Source organism: Phocoena phocoena, chromosome 5 (assembly GCF_963924675.1).
Source record: "Phocoena phocoena chromosome 5, mPhoPho1.1, whole genome shotgun sequence".
NCBI lineage: Eukaryota > Metazoa > Chordata > Mammalia > Artiodactyla > Phocoenidae > Phocoena > Phocoena phocoena.
In genome coordinates, this window is record NC_089223.1 from 136,118,685 (window position 1) to 136,141,314 (window position 22,630).

The 22,630-nt window shown below is 56.9% G+C and overlaps 1 protein-coding gene across 1 annotated transcript in view; it reads right to left on the bottom strand.

Moving 5' to 3' along the window:
• The window catches only part of ABLIM2 (actin binding LIM protein family member 2), a 111,953-nt gene that overhangs the window by 18,838 nt on the left and 70,485 nt on the right, over nucleotides 1-22,630 (bottom strand). The window contains exons 15-19 of the mRNA XM_065877288.1: nucleotides 20,126-20,227; nucleotides 19,522-19,575; nucleotides 13,024-13,076; nucleotides 12,379-12,520; nucleotides 1,493-1,554 (exon numbers count right to left, since the gene is read on the bottom strand). Coding sequence (XP_065733360.1) covers nucleotides 1,493-1,554; nucleotides 12,379-12,520; nucleotides 13,024-13,076; nucleotides 19,522-19,575; nucleotides 20,126-20,227 — 413 coding nt within the window. The remainder of the gene's footprint in view (nucleotides 1-1,492; nucleotides 1,555-12,378; nucleotides 12,521-13,023; nucleotides 13,077-19,521; nucleotides 19,576-20,125; nucleotides 20,228-22,630) is intronic.

Genomic DNA, 22,630 nt, shown 5'->3' on the forward strand with positions numbered 1-22,630 from the left:
TGGACATGGCCCAGTCCGTGACCTCGGCACTCACGGCCCCGGAGTCAGAGCACAGCCGTGCCGGGTGAACAGAGAACGTTCTGACTGGTGCTACTGCCCTCCGGACCCTCATGCTGAGCCCAAGGATCTACGTTCCCCGGCGCTGTGGACTCCTGCTTTCTCATGTCCCCTGCATCCTTCCTTACAAGGGAATTCAGAGAAGCACGCTACGTGCCATTCCAGCTCGGCCCATTCTGAATAAACGGCGGGGGGGCGGGGGGACTGGTTAGTGGGATGGGCGGGGTTCCCTCGAGCAAACCATGCAGAAGCACCTGGGCCCCGGACACACACAGCAGCAGGGCCCACAGAGCTCGAGAATGACAGAAAGGCCCGAGGACACCCGCAGCTTCCGTGGTGGCGTCCCTGTTCTTGGATGTGCCCCATGGCCTCGACCCTGGATTTGAGATCTGCCTGAGGGGTCGCTGTCCCCTGCGTTACACACTTGTTGCTGGGACTGCCCCAGGGCAACACACGGGGACTGAGGTCTGAGTGGCTTCTCTTGGGGGGTGAATGGCCTCGGTTTGTGGACAAACTTCCTCCGACTGGGAAAAGGCTGCCTCAATGGTAGCACGTCTCCTGGGGCTGTGTGTGTGTGTGTGTGTGTGTGTGTGTGTGTGTGTGTATATGTGTGTGTGTGGTGCGTGTGTGTGTGTGTGGTGTGTGTGTGTGTATGTGTGTGGTGTATGTGTGTGTGTGTGGTGTGTGTGTGTGTGGTGTGTGTGTGTGTGTGTGTGTGTGTGTGTGGCGGGGGGTTGGCGGGGTTCTGGTGTCATCACGCCTGCTCCACCTGAGGGGTCCTCACTGGAGACCTAGCAAAGCTGTGGGGAGAGGGACAAACACGAGGGCCCAGCTGCGGGGGACAAGTCAGGCACCACGCTGTCTGGGCTCACGTTGTCATGTCCCCGGATTCAGACAGCTGGGAAGGGGGCAGTCAAAGCAGCCTTCGGCTGGGAGTGGGCAGAGAAAGCTGGCCCCTCGGTGTGGCCCCCGGAACGGTCACAGTGCTAAGGGCATCATCAGTGGTAACCATGGTGATGGTACTAACACTGGGGGCTGGGGAGGAAGGGCGCTCCAGGGAAGGAAGTGGATTCTGGGCCCACATGGCTCACGAAACCCCTCCATCCTTTAAGATCCTTATAGGCTCTAGGTCACAGGAGAAGGACGGTCAGGAGGGCCTTACAGAGGGTCTGATTCCTCTGGGTGGCCCCGCTGCCCCTGCCCCCCGACACTGAGGTCTCCCTGGGGGCTGGGGGCTGGGAGCAGAGGGGAAGAGGGGTGTTGCCGGGTGGTGGTCTGGCCCTGGGTAGAGCAGCAGGCAGACGTGGGTGGGTGAGCAGGGTCCCCAGGGCCCGTCCTCCTGGCCGTGTGGTCACCAAGCTGTGGGAGCCACCCTAGCTCACGGTGGCCGTTAGTACGCATGTGCTGGGGAGGGCGTGCGGGGCCGAGTACCTACCCGGTGGTCCAAGCCATTCTTGCCATGTCCTGGGACAGGGTCAGACTTGGAATAGGGGAACCCTGAAACAGACACAGCACAGCTGTCACGCATGCAGCCAGGTCGGCGGGGCTGCGCAGGTGACATGGGACGGCCCTGAAAATCCCACCTGCCTCATTCGAGACCTCTATCCCCAGGGCACTGACTGAGGATGAAGCCAGGAAGTGGGGGACGTCCCGGAGCCCGCCCATGACACCAGGAACGTCACGGAGCCCGACCCGGCCTGGCAGGCACCTGCATTCTCTGGAAGCCTCTATCACCGGGCCAAGCTCCTCACCTGGCTGACCAGGAGAGCGGGGGGCAGAGGGAGGAAGGGGCCCCCATGCAGGGTAGGGCTGTGCTAACCTGTACCAGAGGCGGCCAGCGGAGGCCCAGCACCACCAGAGGCGGCCTGCAGACTACTTTATCAAAACCCTTGAGCTGTCTGCAGTTGGGGGATTTCACATTAAAATCCTAATTTCTAGCTTCTCAAAGGGCCAGTCTGAGACACTGGGCCCTGGATTCCCTGTGGGAACCCCACACCTGGTCTCCCTCCATTGACCACATCCCTGGCTGCTCTGGGGAGCCCAGGACTTTGAGACCTCCCAGTGAACCGCTTCAATGCCACGTCTGGAGAGAGCAGAGCGGAAACTCCTGGCTCAGAAGTCTGTGTGGGATGTGCCCCAGAAGGGAGGCCAAGGGGCACAGCCTGGGCCCCCTGGAGGGGCAGGGGACCTCCACCACCCTCAGAAGCACCCTTAGGAGGCCTTTCCCGGCTGCCTGAACTGTCTTTCCGTAGCCTGTGGGCCCGTACAAAGCAGGGGCCATGTCTGCTGCATCTGGGGGTCCCTGTGCCCCACAGCTCAGGCAATAGCACTGGCTCCTGGGAGCCACCAGGCTGCCCGCGAGGGCTCAGAGCGGTCGGCGGGTCCCACCCCTCTGTGTTCACGAGGCTGTAAACCGGAGGACTGAGCCTCCAAAGGTGAGACGGGCGCCGTGCACAGAACTGCCTGTCCCTCCACCCACCCGCCCACTCCAGGGAGGCCCGCTTCTGAGCACAGAATGCTGGTCGATCCAGGCGCCTGTCTTGTGGGGTGGAGGGTCAGAGAAGACGTTCTGTACAGGTCACACCCGTAGGAAAGGCCTCAGCTGGGGACCTGCCTCGGGGACTTGTTTGTCCCAGGGTAGTCTGTGGGAAGGTTCCAGATGTGTCAGGAAGGGCCTTTCACGACATCAAGGGCAGGGTTCTCAAACTGGTTTTAGCCAAGGAGCCCTCTTGTCACAGGAAATCGATGTGAAAACTCCAATACATGAAACAGAGGAGAGCGGAGCTGGAGGGAGAGTAGCGGGGCCAGACGCTCGGGCCAGGCCTGCCGGGCATCCCTCGCCCCTCCTGGTTGCCCTGGGCTCCGCCAGGTAAGTGACCTAGCCAGCTCCTCCCATTTCACAGAAGGGGAACTGAGGCCCGGGGACACAGAGGGACCTGCCCAAGGTCACCCAGCCCTGGAACACAAGACAAGGGCCTCCTGACTTACAGTCCTGAGGTCCCTCCAGGACACACCTGCTTCCCAATTTACACCCAGAGCCAGGCACACTTGGGCATGTGAGGCTGTCGGGCTGAGGATCTAAGTGACCCTCAGCTGAGACCCAGGAGCTCCTGATCAGTCGGGGATGCCAGCGTAGTCTTCTCAAAGTGGCGTCTCCAATAATAAGCTCACCAGCCACGCCTGGGAGCTTGCTACAAAGGCAAATTCTCGGGACCCACCCCAGACCTACAGACTCAGAATTCTGGGGCTGGGGTCCAGCGGTCTGTGTTTTTCAAGCCCTCCAGGGCATTTTGATACACACTAAGGCTTGGAAACCCTTAGGGCCCCGAGAACAACTATGCCCTCACCTCCAGCCTTACCTGCTCTAAACCAGCGGTTCTCTACCCGGATGCACTGCAATCACCTAGCCAGCTTCTAAAATCCCCAGTGCTCAGGCTGCCGGCCTCTGGTCTCACAGTAGGTGTAGAGACCTTACTTCCACTCAGGCCACTTCATCTTCCTCACTCATCAACTATGACTGTCTTCGCTCTTTCTTCTACCTGCCTTGAGTTTCCAAATCGGATGATGTAACAATTTTTGCTTCGATCATCAATGATTTAAGAAACTCATCACAAGAAGGACAGTCTGTTATACTGACCCCTATTTTAACCTGTTTTGATGTTCTTCCTTTCTGAATTTCCGAGCTCTCTTATCACTTCCTTTCTGTTTGGAGAACTGCTTTGAGCCAAGTACGTCTGCGAGTGAAAACTTGTCTTAGTTTTCCTTTGTCTGAGAATGCCTCCATTTTCCATTCATTCCTGAAGGATATTTCCATCCGAGATAGAATTCACATCCACAGCAAATGTCTTTCTGCACGTTAAATACGTGCCATCTTCCTCTGGCCTCCACGGTTTCTGGGGAGAAGTTGGCTGTCATTTGCGTTGGTGTCCCCGGTAGGGAGTATAATATGTCTTTTCTCTCAGGCTGTTTTCAGTATTATTTTTTTCTGTCTTTAGTTTTTGAAAGTTTAATTATGGTGTGTTTTGGTGTGGATTACTTTGAACTTATTCTACTTGGGGTTCACTCAGTTTCTTGAGCGTGTGAAGTTTATGGCTTTTGCCAAATTTGTTAAGTTTTCAGGCGTTATTTCTTTGAATATTTTTCAGACCCATTCTCTTCTTTCTGGGACTCCAGTGATACAAGTGTTGTCTGACAGGTCTCTGAGGCTCTGTCCATTCTTTTCTGCTATTTTCTCTCTGCTGTTTAAGTTGGATAATTTCTGTAGTTCTATCTTCAAGTTCACCGATTCTCTCCTCTGACAAATCCCACTATTCTGTTATTGAACCCATCCAGTGAATTTTTGAATCTTGGTTATTTTATTTTTCTTTCCCATAATTTCCATTGGATTCTTTTTATTATAACTTGTATTTCTTCTGCGAGATTTTCTTTTTTCCTTTTTCATTTGTTTCAAGAGTATTTGCAATTGTTTGTTGAAGCAGTTTTGCGATGACTGCCTTAAAAATCCTTCTCAGGATAATTCCAATATCTGATCCTTTTCCGTGTTAGGATGTGTTGATTGCCTTTTCACATTCAAATAGTTACCTTCACGGTTCTTGGTGTGATGAGTGATTTTCCACTGCATCCTGGACATTCGGATGTTATGTTGGGAGACCTGGATCCTAGCTAAGTTTTCCATGTCAGCAGGCTGTCCCTGTGCTTAGGTTTAACATGTGGGGCATGGCTTATTATGGGCTGTGAGTCCGAAGTCAGTTTAGTTAAAGTGCTCTTCTGGTCTGCTCCGTCCACCTGGTGTTTCTGGTAGCAACCTGGGGTGAAAGGTGCTTCCCTGGTTGCCCCGTACCCCGAGGTGGGGGTGGGAGACACCAGCCATGGATGGAGAGTGTTTCCCTGGGCCTATTCTCTAGGCTGCTGGGTGCCAGTGGGCCTTCTGCTGGGTACCAGGGAGGGCAGTCATCTACTTGGTCACCTTGTCCACTGCATGGGAGGTGAGAGACACTGGTCCCGCATATTTCCTCAAGTCCTCAGTTCTCTGACCAGTCCACCTTCCTCTCTCTACCCTCCAGAGTTCTGTGATTGTCTACTGCCCTACTGTTCTTGGGCCTTTCAGTTGTACTGAGTGGGAAAGAGCAGGGAGAGATCACATCCCTGGGATGCTATCAAGACCCATTAGAATTGGCCTCTCTTGGGATGGGACCAGCCATCAGTAGATTTCTGAGGTCCCAGGATCCCATGTGTAGCCAAGATTGAGAACCACCCGTTTAAAAGGTCCCTTCACGTACTCAGAGATTTTCTTGACCGTCACAAGCCAAGGCATTACACATGAGCCCATTTCACATTTCAGGAAGCTGAGGCCTAGTGAAATTAAGTGACCTGTATAATATCAAATTGTTACTCACGAAGAGGATGAGACAATCTCCCAGGACCCTAGCTTCGGGAACCAGTAACCCTGGTTACTGCTCCAGCCCTGGTGAGGGTTTGCAGGCGTGGGAGTCTTCTAGGGACCTGCCTGGCCTGTGGCATTGGCTGGCCTTAAGAGTGTGTGCTGTGTGTATATTAGAGAGAGAAGGCACACAGGGAGAAGGCAGGTGTGCCAGACCTGGACAGGTGGCAGCTGGGTACTCGTGACCCCGAGTTGTATCAGGCCCTGTAACCACTGGACACCTGCCCACGCCCCATGTCCAAGCTCAGCCTAACTAGTCTCCCCGTCACCTCCTTCCAGAAGCCCACCCATGGCAACCTTGCCCTCAGCATTCTGCTGGGATTGATCTTGGGTCTCCTTGCGTCTGTCCATCTTCTGGGCTGGCTTGTCAGAGGTTAGAGGAACCACTGGACGGATGGGCAAGGAGAGGCCCCTTGCAGGTGGATGACTATTCCAGGTGCAGCTACAGGCACACGGCTCATCAGAGCATCCAGGATGCTTTGTGGACAACGGTCAGGAAGCCATTTCTCTGGGCAGATCTTTGTCAGTTTCACCGGGATGGTGAACGGTTTTCAGTTCACTGATGTGCGAATATGTAAGCTTGCAGCTGCGTGGCCCTGTGCAGGTTCGGGTCCCCTCTCTGAGCCTCGGCAACCCCGTCTGAGGAAGGAGGGGCTGGGACCCCCTTCAGCCCCTAGGAACATGAACAGGAGGCCCCTTGGGCCGTCTGAGCTTCAGACTTCAGAAGCAAGCGAGAGGGGTCCACTCACCATGGCTGGCTTGTGGATCTGACCAGCTCTGTGTGACACCCCGGGGCTCAGCCCATAGGATGCCCACGTTTGAGCCCCGAAACCCGGGTGCCGCCTGCCAGGAGGACTGGAACATCCCCACTTTTACAGATGAGGCAATTCCAAACTCAGAGAAGTTTGCTCTCGTACCCAAGGTCACATAGCAAGTGAGAGGCTAGGATTCAACCCAGCGGGATCGCACCCGCATCTAGCCATCTCTGCTGACCCCTCACGTGATCTCATGCACTCTGTCGCCCCCCCCCCCCCCAGCCCCCACCACACTGGGGCCCACGAAGGAGGGAAGACCTGGGCACCCACCACCCCGTGGGCACTCACTGGGGGGCTGCTGTGGGCACAGGGGGAGGCACGGGGGGCCCATCTGGACCCTGCTCCCCAGGAGCTAACAGTCCTCAGGGGAGAAAAGGACACACAGGGTCATAGATAAGGTGCTCCCGGCGGGGGTCGGGGGAAGGGAAACAAAGCTCCCAGGTGGGTGGGAACATCTCAAGACCTGGGCAGAGTTGTGTGTAGGGGGACAGAGGAGGCCCTGAGAGCTGTGACTTGGGACGTGGGCTCCTTCCCCCGGACACCTGAGGGTCTCAGGCACTGCCTGCGCCTCTGCCCACAAATCTGAGGCCACACCCTGTCCAGTTCCCCAGCTGGGGGCAAGCCTGCCCATCACGGGGGGCACAGGGACCTTTGCTAAAAGCGAAGAGTCCCAGCCAGCCCCCAGGGAACGGCAGAGGGCTCTGTCCTGGTGCCCCCCTCTCGCACCTGGAGGTGGCTTCTCCTGGGCCGAGGTCCCCTCCCTGACGTCTGGAACCCTCACTGCTCTTGCTGGGGCCGAACGTGAGCAGGGGGAAGAGGGTACTCTGTCCCTCCAGCTGGAGGCCAGGCAGGCCATGCCCTCCTCAGCGGGCTCTGCCCCAGGGGAGTCCCAGCCACCTGCTGGATGCCAGGTGCCGGACACAAGCCCTCCAGCTCCCTCGGGCCTCTCCCTCCCAGCCTTCCCCCGCCCCCTCTGCTGGCCCAGGCTCTCTCATCCCTGGGCCTCAACATGAAGAACCCACCTTGTTCCTGCCCAGCTGCGAACAGAGGTACCTCCACCCACCTGCGCCAGGACGCCCCGGTCATTCCTGATTCCGCGCCCCCCGCCCCACCCCTCCTCGACTGCTTGCACCAGTCCTGCTGTTTAGACTGTTCAGGGGGGCCTCCTCATGGCTTATCTGGACACCCCAGTCCCTTGAGCCCCAGCCCAGCAGCCTCCAGTCTATCCTCTGCAAAGTTGTCCGTCCGTGTCTGAACACATAAAACACATCACCTCATCTCCTGCTCACGGCCCTGGCGCACCGACCCCGGGCCCCAGCAGACAGAGAGGAAAATTCCCAGCATCACGCACAGACCAGCTGTTTCTGGCTGCCCTCTCCCGCCTCCCCACTGGCTTCCTGTTTCCCAAACTGCTGCTCAGAACACCCCAGGACACCCCCAAAAGACTACCTCCCCCAGAACCCTCCCCCAGCCTGGATGACGGCAATTCCCCTCCTGCCCCGACAGTCCAGCTGAAACCTCAGTCAGAGGCGGCCAGGGCTCTGCTGAGAACCCCTAGGTGCGTCCTCCACTCCGAGGCCAGGCCAAGCCCTCCCAAGGCCCATAAAGCCCTCTGTGACCCTGCGCATCCCAGGCTCCAGCCCTTCCGCAGAGCCCAGCAGCCAGGCTTCACCTCTGTCAGGAGGGCTCACTCCCACACCTACCCCTTCAAGCCTGCAGCCCTCGAGCCTGCTCACTTAGCATCTCCCTTCCCCGAGCCATCGGCAGCACCTGGCCCCCCGACCTGCACGCGCCATAGGCCTTACTTTCTAACGTGCTTTCTGTCTGTGTCCCCGCCTCCTCTGGACCGTCAGCTCCTGGGTCTGGGGTGCTGTCTGTTTGGCCTCTGCTCCGGCCCCAGGACCTGTTCAGTGGTCACACCCTGTCTCTGGGCCTTCTCTTGCTTGTCCAAAAATGAGGGCCAGGACTGAGGTCCCGTCAGTGTGGTGCTTATGGATCCTGCCCCTGGGGTCCTCAGGTCCCAATGCCCAGACTGAGGACGGCCAACCCCCCCAAAATTCTCATGGAGTTGGCAGACAACGAATCAGGTCTCTCTCTTTCAGCCGTGGACTAAGAAATGTGAGAATGACTTTTTCTTGCCTGGAAACTCCAGAGGACTTAACAGGGGGTGAGGAAAGCCACTTCTGGCCAGGCCTCAAACCCGCTTTCCTCCTGCCAGCAGGGAAGGAAAAGTGGAACAGAGGTGCTGTCTCCCGAGCTTCACACTGGTGGGCACTGGGGGTGGGTGACCCAGGAAGCAATCTCGGATCCCAGTCCCAGACCAGGCCTGGACTGGGTGGGCAGCAGGCGAAGACAAGGGGACGGGACTCCATGGGGACAGACACACAGAGGGTGACGTAAAACCGCAAAACCACAGGCAGGGTGGGCGTGCAGTGGTCCCCACGGGACCAACCATCTGCAGTGCCTTGGTCTCTAATGCGGAGCTTTCCTCAGCCCGACCTCCAAGCCCACCCTAATTCCCCTCACGTGCTGGGATCTGAGGGAGGGCCTTATTCCCTTTGGCAGGGTGGGGTCCTTTCCACGGGTCACTGAGCCCTCAGGGAAGGGTCTCCAGCTGGCCTGGGGCTTTGTCTTACTTCAACACACCTGTGACCACCTGGAGGGGATGTGGGGAACCTCAGAAGGGAGGACAGGACGTGAAGGGTTAGGAAGGTGGGACCCATAGCAGCAGCAGGCCGGTCCACAGGGTCTAGACCAGGGGAGGGGGGCCCACACCACCTCGTGTTCTGCTGGGGCAGTGAATCTCATCCTGTAAGACTCAAGACCCTCTTCTTGCAACAGAAAATCAATACCATCCCTTTCCTGTGCAGAAATCAGATTCGTCAATAATATAACCTCCTACATGCATAGTCCAGATAATGCCCTAAGTGTAGCATAAAGGAAAATGAGCTGTCTGCCATACAATGTGGATTTCAATGACACCTCCTTCGGAGGGGCTGTCAGTGCTGGCTGAGAACCACTGCCATAGCGGAGAGGGATGTCACACTGGTTTGTCAGTTGTCTGCTTCCCTGGGGAACAGGCACTGGGCCATATTCGCCGCCTCCTCTCCACTGCCTAGCCCTGTGTCCAGCACATAGTAGGTGCTCAGTTAATGTCTGGTGAAGGGGTTGGTGAATGACTGAATGGTGAATTCAGTCTCAGGTGAGATGTGCTGATGGTGTCATGAGTGGGATGAGGTTGTGCGTGGCCCCGGAGAGCCCACGGAGGACCCCAGGCAGGCGGCGGCAGGGTGCGTGCGCGCTTGCTCTCAACGGCGTCTTTGCCTGTCCCAGCTCCCTGCACGCGTCTCTGGGTCAGGGGCTGCTCTTCTCGGTCTCCCCCTCGGTGCCCTACACAGCGTCTGGCACACAGTGGGCGCTCAATAAATACCCGTTGAATTCAATGCATCTCAATTCAACGAACATTTATTGAGCGCCCACTGTGTTGAGTGTCACAATCCTACCCTCCTCGGGTGCGCTACAGATGGATGTCCCAGGGATGCAGGCAGGCGTGCCTTGCCACATGCAAACACTTGGTTCATTAACGGTTGTTTGCAAACGAAACTGGTGTCGACGGACTCACGGTTGGGGGCTACATGGTGAGATTGGAAGGAACCCGAGAAAAGAAGGCGGATACCCCTCTCTTCTCAGTTTAAGAGTGTGCCCATCCCGTCCAAATGTCTCAAGAGGCCGGCAGATAGCAAGCCACGCCTGACCTAGGCACGACAGCAGCCTGTGTCCTCGCTGCTACTTCCATGCACACTGGGAAACAAGGCGATGCCACCAGGACAGAAATAAAGGCACAGTTGCAATTGTTAGACACAGTGGGTTTCCCGTTCGGAGGAACTGACGTCAGAACATGTGTAGAAAGCGAAGGGATGACAGAACCATTGTCATGGCCATCGTGAGCCTGCATCCCTGGAGGAGGAGGACACACACACACACACACACACACACACACACACACACACACACACATAGGTTGTTTGTACTTCAGAGGGTTCGCCCCAGTTAGAGCACGAATTCTAGCATAGGCTTTCCAATTCCTGCCGGCCGGGCGCACCTGGATGGGAGGCGGTCCATTCCCATCCGCGGCTACACCTGCAGCTTGTGATCGGAACACAGCAGCAAGGAACGGGGCTGACAAACAGACCTTGAAGGCGTGTGACTGGCCAAAACACTCGCGCGGGGTCTCACAGGGCCTACCGCCTGGGGGACGCCTGGGACGACCGCAGGGCGCCTCGTCCGGCACGTGCAGATGAGGAAGCAGTGCACAGAGGTGAGGAAACACGAACGGGTCAGCGCAGCACGGGGAGGTCCCCACGGGGCAGCCCGTCTCCTGCCCAGGCTTCTCCCCAGATGGTGTCCCCACCGCCCTAAGCCCCAAGCCACAGGCAGACCAGAAGGTAAGCGGGACTCCCAGGGGACAGCAGCTGCCCCCCCGAGGAGAGATAGCGCGGGGAGCTGCAGATGTAGGCCCACCCACCTCCCAGCAAGGGAAGGACTGAAGCTAGAAAAGACCACCCTGAGGACCCAAGACAGTCCTTTCCTGGGTGCTCTCGAGTCCCGGGGCTAACGCTTTGGTGCCCTCAAGGCATGGGGGCTACTGGAGGCTGCTGGCCGGCTGGCGAAACAGGAGCAATCCACCTTCCAAACTCAATTGCATTAGGAAAAGCAAAGTTCCAAACAGACAAGGCCATGGTCAAGGCCAGTGTCCAGGGGCCACATGCAAGTCCTGCATTACCCCTCACCCCTCACTCTGCCGCTGGTGGGATGGGCAGCCTGCCTCGGCCCTTCCAGATCCTAAGCAGGAGAAGCACGTCTCCGTTTGGACGAGACCCTCTGGGGGACTCTCCGGTGTGACCTTCCAACGGGGATGTCAGCCCTGTGCTCCGGCTCTGGATCCTATTCAGAGAGCAGAGGCCCAGGCGGACGGGGTCCGGGGCACACAGACATCTGCTTACAGAGATCACACACAAAACGACACACGCTTTCCCTGTTTAGACATCTTCTTTACCAAGTGATCACCTCCACGCTTCTCACCCTCTTCCCACGTCGGAACACACGCACTTTCATTTGCGAGACGGTTTACAGTCACGAGAATGGTGGTGATGACGATGAGCATCTACTACGGGCCCGGCCAAGTGCTGGCTGCACACGTGGCACCTCCTCCGGGTCTCTAATGACCCCGCCGGGCACACAGGTGAAAATGGGGCCCAGCGAGTGGTGAGCCAACATTTGAACTCAGGTCTGTCTTACGGCAAAGCCAGTGTCTTTCCTTGGCTTTCTCACGTCCACAACCATCCCCTCCTGGCCTCTGCTTCCAAGCTAAGCCTCCAGCTTGTCCACAGAAACCCACCCACAGCTGCTGAGACCCAAAGACTCTGCCCACCATCCACCGCGGGCATCAGAAGGCAGCTTGCTGTCGTTTCCGCCTATAATTTACAGCCTCTGGACGTGAAGAATGTTATATGGGGAGTTTGGCCCGGCATCTGAAGGTCACGCCTACTTGCAGCTTCACGACCCCCCGGATCAGGCAGACGGGGTCTTCGTCTCCTGCACTCCCTGAGGAGTCCCGGCCCCTCGCCCAAGATGAGCACAGGAGACACGATAATGCCGTTCTCGGCTCCGAGTCTGGACTCGCCCCCCTGGACCATGCTCCCGTCCGCTCCGGAGGGAGCCGGGCCCTCAACTTCCAGCCTGGCAGCCTGCAAAAGCCCTTTTCCCAAAGGAGCCCAGGAGCCTGAGTTGGCCTTCTGCCCTCTTGCCGGCTCTGGAGAGTTCCGGGAGACGCTGGCGTGGCCCTTGGGCAGCAGGCTGGCTGAATCAGGGTGTCACCAAGGGAAGCCGACACACGGCTACTGGTCTGCTTCCTAGCGGGCTTGCCATTCTGTCTGTGGGTTTGCTCTCGTAGTTTTTAATGAGCAAGGCTTAGTTCTGGGGGGGATTGGCTCGAGGTTGTGGGCCCCTTTTCTGTAAGGACTTTCATGCCACACTGACAGCTCCTTGCTCAAAAGAACCACTCACGTGAGTAAATGTTGTCCCCTGGCATCGTCTGGAGAGGGCCTCTATCAGCCCCGCTACTGTGGGCCAAAGACTGGCTGTCTAGGTCTGGAGAGTTGGTCCTAGTGTCTCCGTCCCCCTTGAGGAGCAGCCAGTTGGTCTTCTGCTGAGAAAAGAAAACAGAAGTGAATTTTGGGGTCACCTGCAGTGGCATCGCCCCACTTTACAGAGGAGGAAACGGAGGCTCAGGAAGGTCAGGGCCCACATGGCTTCACAAGGGGACAGTAGGGTAAGCCAGCCTTGGGCTCTTTCCACACACACCTACCTTCGTTAAAAGACAAGCAAAGGGGGTCTTACCTCTTGAGCCAGGGTGGGCGGGCAAACTCAGCCCATGGGCCAAACCCTAAAATATGCATTTTGATTTGTTTTCCTTTCTTATCAGACATCTCCTTGGTTCTAGAACCATGACCAAGTTACACGGCATAGAATGAGGACTTTGGTAGTAGGCGTGCTGGTCCTAACTGTGAGGGAGCTGGCGGCACCACCTCTTAGATTTGGTCCCCGTTCCGAGTGGCCCTGCCTAATCCCTAAGGAGCACAACCTAAGGGGAGGAGCCTGAGGCTTGAAGCTGGAGTAGTCCCCACAGAACCAGGTCTGCCCCTGCATTACCTTCCTGTTATCCGCGTCGAAACTTCCGTCCTCCCCATCTGATCGCCGCCCGGCTGGAAGGGAAAAATCAATGTCAGGGCAGCGCACCACAGATTCTGGGTTTCCATGTGTCAGTTCCCACTTCACAGTCATGCTCAAAGATGGAAAATAATCAAAGAAAAGTCGCCAGCACTCGTACTTTTAAGGGCTGAGGAACCAGACCAGCTGGCGAAGGTCCCCGCAGGAATGTGGCCTGGGGAGTGCCTGGGGCCTCGCACAGGATGTACTAAATCAAGAGCAGATGTGCGAAGTGATGCCTCATTTACATTCCAGCCAACCACCCTGCGGCCACTTGGCATTTCGAAGAACATACTTTCTATCTTCCAAGTTCAAAGGAACAGAAGGGCCCGGCGATCCAGCCCCTACTGGGTCAGACTCAGCTGGGTGCGTCACGGACATTACTGCTCATCCCCACCTGACCCATTTCACAGATCAGAGGACTGAGGCTCAGAGACAGGACGCGCCTTTCTCAAGATCACGGATCAGCGGGTGGCAGAGGCTGGCATGTGAACCCAGGCCGTCTGACTCTAAGCCCTTCCTCTGTCTGCCCCACCTCACTGCTCGCAAAACAAAAAGGTGAGTGAGCTATGCCACTGGGAGAATTCCACGCAGAGCAGTAAAGAGGGTACAACGTACAACCAGAGGTGTGCTCGACAGAACAGAGCAAGCAAACGTCTGTTGTCTAGCAGACTACCTAGAGCTGAGTCAAGAGGTGTCTGTATTCTCCATTTGCCTGTTTGGGGATGGGGGGTTGTCACCCAGCCGGGCTGACATTATCTCCAACCAAGCATGATGAGATAAATCACACGAGGGCAGGTTGACAGTTCTCCGCATACAGTTCGGTAAAGACCCATCCTGTGCCTCCCAAGCTAAATCACTGACCCCCATGCAAGGAACGATGAGAGGAGAGACCCCAGTGTCCTTCGCCACCTGCCACAGAGACCGAGGCCATAGTAAGGACATGCCAAGGGTGGGCTCCTTACCTGCAGCCTGCGGAGGGCTCGGACCTTCTAGCCTTTTGGAGCACCCTGCCTTGTGCACCACCAAGGACAAGACTGACATCAGGCCCGAGAGCTTGGAAATTGGGGATTGGGCTACAGGACCTTGACGAGATAAGGCCACAAGTGAAGATGGTTCTGGATGCACTGACATTTCATTACTCCCGACGGCCACCTGTTTCTCCGTCTCCCAGGAGAGACAGTGGTTTTCAAAGTGAAGATAAAGACCCTGCCGGGTCTACTTGCAGAGGCAAAGTGATGACAAGCCTGCGTGCGGGGCACCGTGCAGGAGGGGCAGGGAGCAGGGGGCTCAGAGGGACGCATGCCCGTCAGTGTAGGCTCTCCCGTTTCCTGGACAACGGCTGTCGCCAGGCAGTGGAGCCTTGAGCGTCTGACCGTGCATCGGCCGGGACTCTTGGCAGCTGCGCTGTCGCCCCAGGGACATCGGGCCGGCGGCTACTTGGAGCTCTAAGACCACTGCCCTTGTCCAGCCCAGAGAAGGCCTCCAGGGCCAGGTCTGCTGGTAAAAGTAAGCTAGCTGGATGCTTGAACAGCCCACAGAGGCCCCCGAATGGGCCGAACGGACAGCCACACTTGGGGTAATTTGCAGATGCAAACACAATTAAGTGGCTCCCACCAAAGGGCTTTTGGGAATGTGAGATTCCAGGAGTTCAGATCACAGCGGCCCTCCTGGGTCCGAGGACTTTCCATAGCCTCGGGGAGCACGTTGGGCCAGACAAACTCTGCCTGTAGAGCTACCCCAGGGCTTAACGAAGGGCCCCACCTCCAAAAAGGGGGATATCCCACCAAGATTTAGCCAGTTTTCTCTGCAAACGCCACCAGCTCCACGAGGTGTGCACACGCTAACCAGACTCAAACCCAGGGCTTTCCAGAGCCCCAGTCTCTGCCAGTCCGCAAAAACACCCAACGGATTCTCTCGAGAAATGGAGCACGGCTAGGAAAACAGAGGAACCCGGAGCTTTGTGTTATTTTCGGGCTGCTTCCTTAACAGCTCTGAGCCTCAGTTTCCTGATCTGTAAAATGGGCAAATGACGCCCCCCGCCTCCAATTTACGAGGATCGCATGAGATAACACGCAGGTGCTGTCACATGATGGGGAGCTCAGCTTACACGTTTGGAATATTAGGAATAAAACGAGAGGCTAACCGGGCCGCTAATTTGTAACATGCCGTTCCAGAGTCTCGGGAAAAGACAGATCAACTCAGGACAAGCAGAGAAGTCGAGTTGCGTGTGTCTTTCCTATCACACAAGGCAGCTCCTTCCGAGCCCTGGAAAGTATTTACCAGTGAGTACCCTTTTGGGAAAGGCTGACGTCTGACTCCCTGCGTCCCTTGGGACCTTTATAGAGAGCGTCCCAATGAGAGGGGGAGGTCTCTAATTTTCTTTCTGGATACAGGGCCATTCCCTTTCCTCCCACTCCCAAACCAAAATGAGACCCGACCCCACTACAAAGGAATCCCAGAGACACATGAGATGTGATTAATTCCCGTCTTAAACCAGGCGGCAAAGAAAGAGCTGAGAGTACAGGCTACATGGGTCGCCTTTACCGTCTGGCGTGGGTGGGCAGCTCTGGGAGGTGGGAGCGAGCCCCCAACCGTCTGCAGGTGTGGGAGGTGGTGAGACGCCACCCCCGCCTCTTGGGCCTGCGTCTCCGCACACACTGCCATCTGACGGCTCACGTGCGCTTACCAAGGAAACAAAACGTCTGTCCCTGCAGCTGGACAGTCAGCTTCCTGGGAAATTTGGGGGAGACATTACTTTTTCCTCTTGAATTCACTTTAAACAGTCTAAAAACTGGGCCAGCTTCACTCCATTGAGAGGAAAGTCCCTGCTCTGTGCCAAGCATCACGGGGCCTCATGCAGAGCCCCTCGAAGCCAGAACCCCATTCTTCAGGGCGAGAGGCAGAGCTGGCAGGGGAGCAGCTGCGGCTGGAATCCTGTCTGCCTCCCAAAGAGTCCTGGGTTCAACACTGCGATTGATTCAGGACCGTTCGAAAGACACCCAAAATGTCCCCATAGCAGCTGGACCTTTAGCGGGTGGTGGGAGGTCCCCCGCACCCCACCTCCCAGCCCGTCCAACGCCCTCCGCTGGTCCTGAAGCATCTCTGCCCGACGGGATGTGGTTCTTCCTTCCCTTCGTTCTTATTTCCCATTCAGTTCCTTTGCTTCCTTTCTTCCCTTTCTTATTCTTTTTTGAAGCCATTAAATTGTAACCAAGTAGAATTGGAACTAAGGTAATCTAAGAAGACACTATTGGTCTCTAATGATGCAAAATGATATAAAATAAGAGTGGTGGGTTCAGGGGTCAGGCAGACCCGGTACGACTTGGCCATGGACGGGTCACTTTGTGGCCCTGGCCTTAGTCTCCTTGTCTATAATAATACCCGCCTCAGGGCTGTGTTGAGATGAAACCCCAGCACACGCGATGCATCCAGTGGCAGCTATCTGACTGCTGATCCTAAAGCTAACCCTGGTCCTCACCGTCAGGGTTCCACCCCCGCTGAGTCCCCAGGCCTGACCATCCTCACGCTGGAGGCTCATTTCCCAAAAACACCAGAGGGACTAGAGCACCAGAGAGGAGTGTTGCTAATTAAAAAAAAGAACAAAAAACAACAACTTTTGATGAGTTGGAAATAAAAAGTTGAAAAGTAAATACATTAATTAAAAAGCGTAACATTTTAAAACTCACTGAGAATATTATCTTAAGCTAATTAAATGGTCCAGGAACTCGACATCGTCACCCGGAGTCTTTTTCCGGAAAGTCTGGCTGCTAAAAGGATGGGTTCTCCTGAGGTGTGTGCTTCTCTCCCTTGACAGATGAGGGGACGGTCAGTTTGCTGAGACGGGGGTTGGTGGCTGGCTGCACGTGGGCTTTAAACACACACGTGCATGCTCACACACACGCATGCTCACACACATGTATGATGCACACATGCATGCCCCCCACCCCAATGCACTTCTGCCCGGATATGGTCCAGCTCGATGGGGCAAATCTTGTAAAATTAAGACATCTCAAATCTATTGGAAATCAAATGCATCCCATCACATCCATTATGTCCTTAGTTTATTTTTTTGGCCGTGCCACACGGCATGCGGGATCTTAGTTCTCTAACCAGGGATGGAACCCAAAACCCCTCCCGTGGAAGCGCGGAGTCTTAACCACTGGACCGCCAGGGAAGTCCCACATCCGTTATGACCTGACGGTTGTCTAAGGAAAGCTGGTGGAGAGGACTACACTGTACCAACTTCACTCATGGCCCATTTATAGTCAAGCAGGGACAGACTGCATTCACGTTCATCCCCACGACGTGGCTGAGCGCGTGGCAGAGAGCAGGCGCTCTATAAAGTTTATTTCATAAAATAATCAGTAAACCCACATTCTAGAATGCTAAGAGGGTCTGGGTCATTGTTCAGGGTTCAGTCAAAGAGGAATTCACTTGCCTTTGGATAGAAGAGGTGTTTCTATCCAGATTAAAAAAGAAACACAAAGATTGCCCCTGGTAAGAGTAAACGAGGACTTCCCTGGCAGTCTAGTGGTTAAGACTCCGCGCTTCCACTGCAGGGGGCGCGGGTGCGATCCCTGGTCGGGGAACTGCGAATATCCCGTGTGCCGTGCGGCATGGCCAAAGAAGAGAAACCGAATCTCCACTGCACGATTTGGTTAAGGGCCTCACTGTCAGAAGTCCTTTGTCCTAGATCGGGCTCCGTCAGATGCTTGTGAGCAATTTCCTAATCTGACTTACCGCCTATTCCCCTCCCAGGGGCTGGCCCTCCGACCCTGTGTGTGGACGTGATGTGTTAGCCAGTGGCTGATAAAAGGCCGAGTCAGGCAGTCCTTCCTGTGGACGCGGACAGTACGCACAGCCTCCTGGCTGCAGTATGGGTGCCACGATGGAAAGACACCGCTCTGCGCCTGCTCCTGCCTTCCTGTGCCTCAGTTTCCCCACTGGTAACACAGGGAGCTAGTCTGGACCACCTCTGAGGGCCCTGGAGTCTACGCGTCCCTCCCTCTCCGACCCCTCGGGAAGATCTGTGCTCCCTGCTTCTCCGACTGAGAGGCAACGGTGAAAGGCATCGCCTTGCGGAAACCCAGGAGTTCCCATTCATCTTTTTCTTTCTTGGGAAGAGGAAGAAATACACAAGGCATAGGGCCTATTGCAGTCAAGGAGAAAATTATAAAACACACACGCGCAACTAGAGCACGGATTTGTCAGTAAGTCACAGAAAACACACTTTTATGGATTCCACCCAACAGCGTCCATCCAGTTGTCAACGGGGGACGTGGCTGTTTTCTGGGTGCATCTGGACAAGGACTTTAAGTATGGGGATCCCTCTTCCCATCTCTCTAGCGTCTTAATAACAACCCCCATCACGTGCACCGCATTCGACAGTTTAGAACAGGACTCCACGTTCATTATCCCATCCGGTCTTCACAACCAGCCTGCGAAAAGGGCCGAGTGGAGGGTCGGTCCTGTTTTGCAGATGAGGAAACAGAGGCTCAGGATGGTGAAGCAACAAGCCCCAAATCACCAGAAATTCTGGGACGAAACAGAGGTGAGACCTGGAGCCTTCTACTCCCTGTGCACCTGTCCCCTGCAGGCTCAGGGGGAGCAGAGGTGGCTGGTCACCCCTGAGAGGGAAACTGGGGGGTGAGAGACGCCCTTGGAACCAAGCATCTCCAGCCCCTATTTGCTGATGCAGGAAATCCCTTTAACCAAAGGCTAAGTCATTTATTCTATCATCAGAAATTCTCAAAACACAGGACTCGGGCTTCCCTGGTGGCACAGTGGTTGAGAGTCCGCCTGCCGATGCAGGGGACGCGGGTTCGTGCCCCAGTCCGGGAAGATCCCACATGCCGCGGAGCGGCTGGGCCCGTGAGCCATGGCCGCTGAGCCTGCACGTCCGGAGCCTGTGCCCCGCAACGGGAGAGGCCGCAGCAGTGAGAGGCCCGCGCACCGCAAAAACAAAAACAAAAACAAAAAGAACACAGGACTTAAATTCTCATGGAGGAATAAACGACTGATTCTGGTTTGTCCTGTTTTACAAAGACCAGGCTGCGTCAGATTGTGGTCCAAGCACCTCCGTCCCTCATCATCTTGGCTAAAGTCAGTCTGGCTGCCTCTCTCAAAGTAGCGTCCCTGAAGCCACACACCGAGACCAGCTCTTGGTTACAAATCCCCAGCCCCAGCCCGGCCCACGTGTGTTAGCCCCGGGTTTAGACACACAGAGGTGTCCTCAGTAGGACACACCCTTTGCTGTAATTTATGCAGGGGCCTCTCGGGAGCCTACCGGCAAACTTGCACCCAATGTTTAGACTGCGGGGCCTCCGAGGTGCCCTCCCCATCACGTGTCAGAACACAACGACAGGAAGCATTCAGTAGCAAAGGCACTGACAGGCATGCAGGGCAAACACAGCAGCAGAGGAATCCGACTGTATGTACCATGCTGCTTGTAGATGGGGGGTTTCCTATAGATGTTATCTTTGACGCCAGTGTCTGGGAAAGAAGAAAGAAAAAAAAAAAGGAGAGAACAGCAGGGTAAGCGAGCAAATTGTGATGGTTTCCATCCTGCCGCTTTTGCGTCAGCAGCAATCCGTCACCCAGGCTTAGAGTCCCCAGCAGGGATCTGGCTCCCGCCCCGGAGACTGGCACCCAGGCCTCACACTGCACGTCAGCCTCGCTCAGCCCCGATGCCACCCGCCGTGTGAAGGGGGCAGAGGGACAGAGGCGGCTGGAGCGGGCGTCCAGCGACGACTGTGACCCGGTCAGCCCCCCTCTCTCCAGCCCGTTCTCAGGGGGGCAGCCACGCCTCCCTGGTGCTTGTGGAGATTCGGGAGAAACTCAAACACGTGCCAGTTTGGGGATGCGCACACCCATCTGTGGACTTTTAAAGCATCTCGGAATTTAGGGGTGAGGGAGACGGGGAGGCTCGGGGAGCACGCCACCCCCGAGAGGCATGGCAGCCCGCTCCCACCCCCCTGCCCCGACAGCTCAGGGGCGGACAGACGGTCTGCCTGGCAAGCGGCCGTGTGTCCTGGGCGCCTACCTGGGACGTGGAAGTGGCGAGGAGCCTGCTGGTAGGTGGAGGGGGGAGGCTTGCTGTCTGAGAGCACGGAGAGGCTGGAGGTGCTCCGGCCACTTTCACTGCCTCCAGACGGGAAAGCAAAGCCGGCAGACAGAAGGCGGGAAGGGAAAAGCAGAGGAGAGCATTTCAAGCATGAAAGTGAGCCCCTCTCCGCTGCCCGGCGGGGCCGCCCGAACCCGCTGCCCAGGGAGAGGGACCCTCACCGACACCTCCAGGTGGGCCCCACGGCTTGTTAATCCAACCTCGAGGGGCCCCGTTCGCTGGCCCCGTGGTGAGGGAACAGGTACGCCCCGGGCAGAGCCCGTATTGGTTCCCAGTTCCTGCAAAGTCTGGCCTGGCCGTCGGCAGAGCTCCCTCTCCTTGGGGCGGGTAGAGCCCACTGTTGCTCTGCCGTGGCTGCCATTGGAGCCCAGAAAGTCACAAATTCACCAAAAGTAAGCATCCCCCCACGCCCACGTCCTGAGTATCCTTGCGTAAAAAGATGCTGATTTCTTGGAGAATTCACAAACTAGCCATTCAGAATCGGGATGAAAGGGCTAGAATTCAGCTACATCTGTCCTGAAGAGCCACTGAGTAAAATCCGATCAGCCATGGGAGAATAAGAGACCACTGGTATTAATCAGCTGCCCTGTTCCCAAATAAAGCAATTTTTTTTGCCCAGTTAAATGGAAAGAGTCCTCTGATTCTGGCCCCGAGTTTTATCCCGTCGGGATTGTCATTTCTGTTCTGCGAACAAGGTTGGATTATCAAGTCACAAATTTAGACAGCCGTGGTCACCCGCCGATCCTACCTGCCCCCCACCACGCCTGCTGAGGGATGGGATGGTACACAGGGGGTGACGGGCGTCGGACACGGCACGAAAGGCATACGGCTCCTTTTAGCGAGACACGCAAAGGCACAGGGCATTTCCTCCCCTTCAGCCCCGGGAAACCCTCGCCGCGTTATGTGACAGCTTGGCAAAGGGAAGCGGACACCCCTGGCGTGAAAATACCCCCGGTTGGGAGCCGCAGGACCCCGAGGTGACGTGGTGATGAGGCAGACGGAGCGCTGGGCCCAACCTGGAGGTGGGCTAATGGGGGGAGACGCAGTAGTCGGGCTCGTGGGGGACGCTCTTGCCTGGCGGAGGGGTGCGCCGAGGGCAAAGGGGGGCCCGCGGGGTGGGGCGGGCTCAGCAGACCACAGCCACGGCCTGAACCAGGCTGAGGCCACACGGGGGCTGCTGACTACAGCTTGAGCATCTCCCTGGGGGCGGCACCAACTTCGCCTGTCGGCGTGGATGGAGCTTCAGGTAGATGACTGCCCCCCTCTTCGGGGCATGAACCCTGCTTTTCCCTTAGCTGCCACCTTCCAGCACGGCACAGAGCCTCCTGGAGCCTCGAGCCAGGCCAGACTCCTGCACCCGGGGAGACCACACCCACGGGCACGTAAAGAAAACCTCAGATCCGTTCTGCCGGCCGTGGCTCATGCATCTCCAGGGGCAACGGAGCGTGGTGGAAGCAGGGGCTTTACAGTCATCTGCTCGGATCCCGGGGCAGCCGAGGACGCTCACTTAAGGCGGCACCGCTGTGCCGGGCACGTCTTGACCCAGCTTCCAGTGGCCCGTTTCTCTCCACCCCTGCCCAGGTGGCTGGAGTCTCTAACATGTCACGGGACTCCTGCCCGCGCCCCCTCCCCCGCCTCAGTCCCCTGGCCCACCGTGCAGTGTCTGACCTCACAGGCAAAACTCTGTGTGTGTGCGCACGCGTGTGCACGCCCATACGCACACACGTATCTGAGGAGGCCCACGGCTTTCACCAGGGTCAGGAGGCACCACGCGGTGGCCACACTGGGCTCTCAGGCCCACCTTACACCTGCCATCCAGGGGCCTCTACACCGGTCAACGAACTCCTAAGACCTTGGACCTGACCCAGGATGCCTCTGCTTGCCTCCCATCCCCTTCTGGACTTCCTTTCCAGCCCTCCCCACCTGTGCAGACCCTTCCTGGGTCAAGGCTCAAGTGCAAAGCCCTTCCAGAGAACACAGCCCAGCTGACCATTCCCTCCTCTGGACACGCACCTGCCTGCCCGTTCACTGTGTTGTTAAATCGTCATCAAATGCACCCTCACATAGACCCTACGTGGGGTCTCCCGCAGCACTTTGCTTACGACAGCCCGGCGGCCACGCCACCACGACTGCCTTTTGCAGCGGCCGGTGTCCCGGTGAGGCCCGGCCTCAGGTGCTCCTCTGAGGGCCAGCTTATCCCGTGGGCCTTGGGGGCAAAACCCCCAACCACTGATGTCACCGGGGATGGGGGAAAGCCAGAGGTCACCCAGCTGAGCGGCAACTTTGAAAAGGCACGGAGCCCCTCGGGCCGAGGTGCGTGGCTTCTCCTGGAGATGGGTCAGGACAGAGGCCGCTTCTGACCTCTGCCAGGGAGGGGCCCTCAGCATCCTCAGGGAGACGCGAGGATGCCGGGAAGGGGACCTC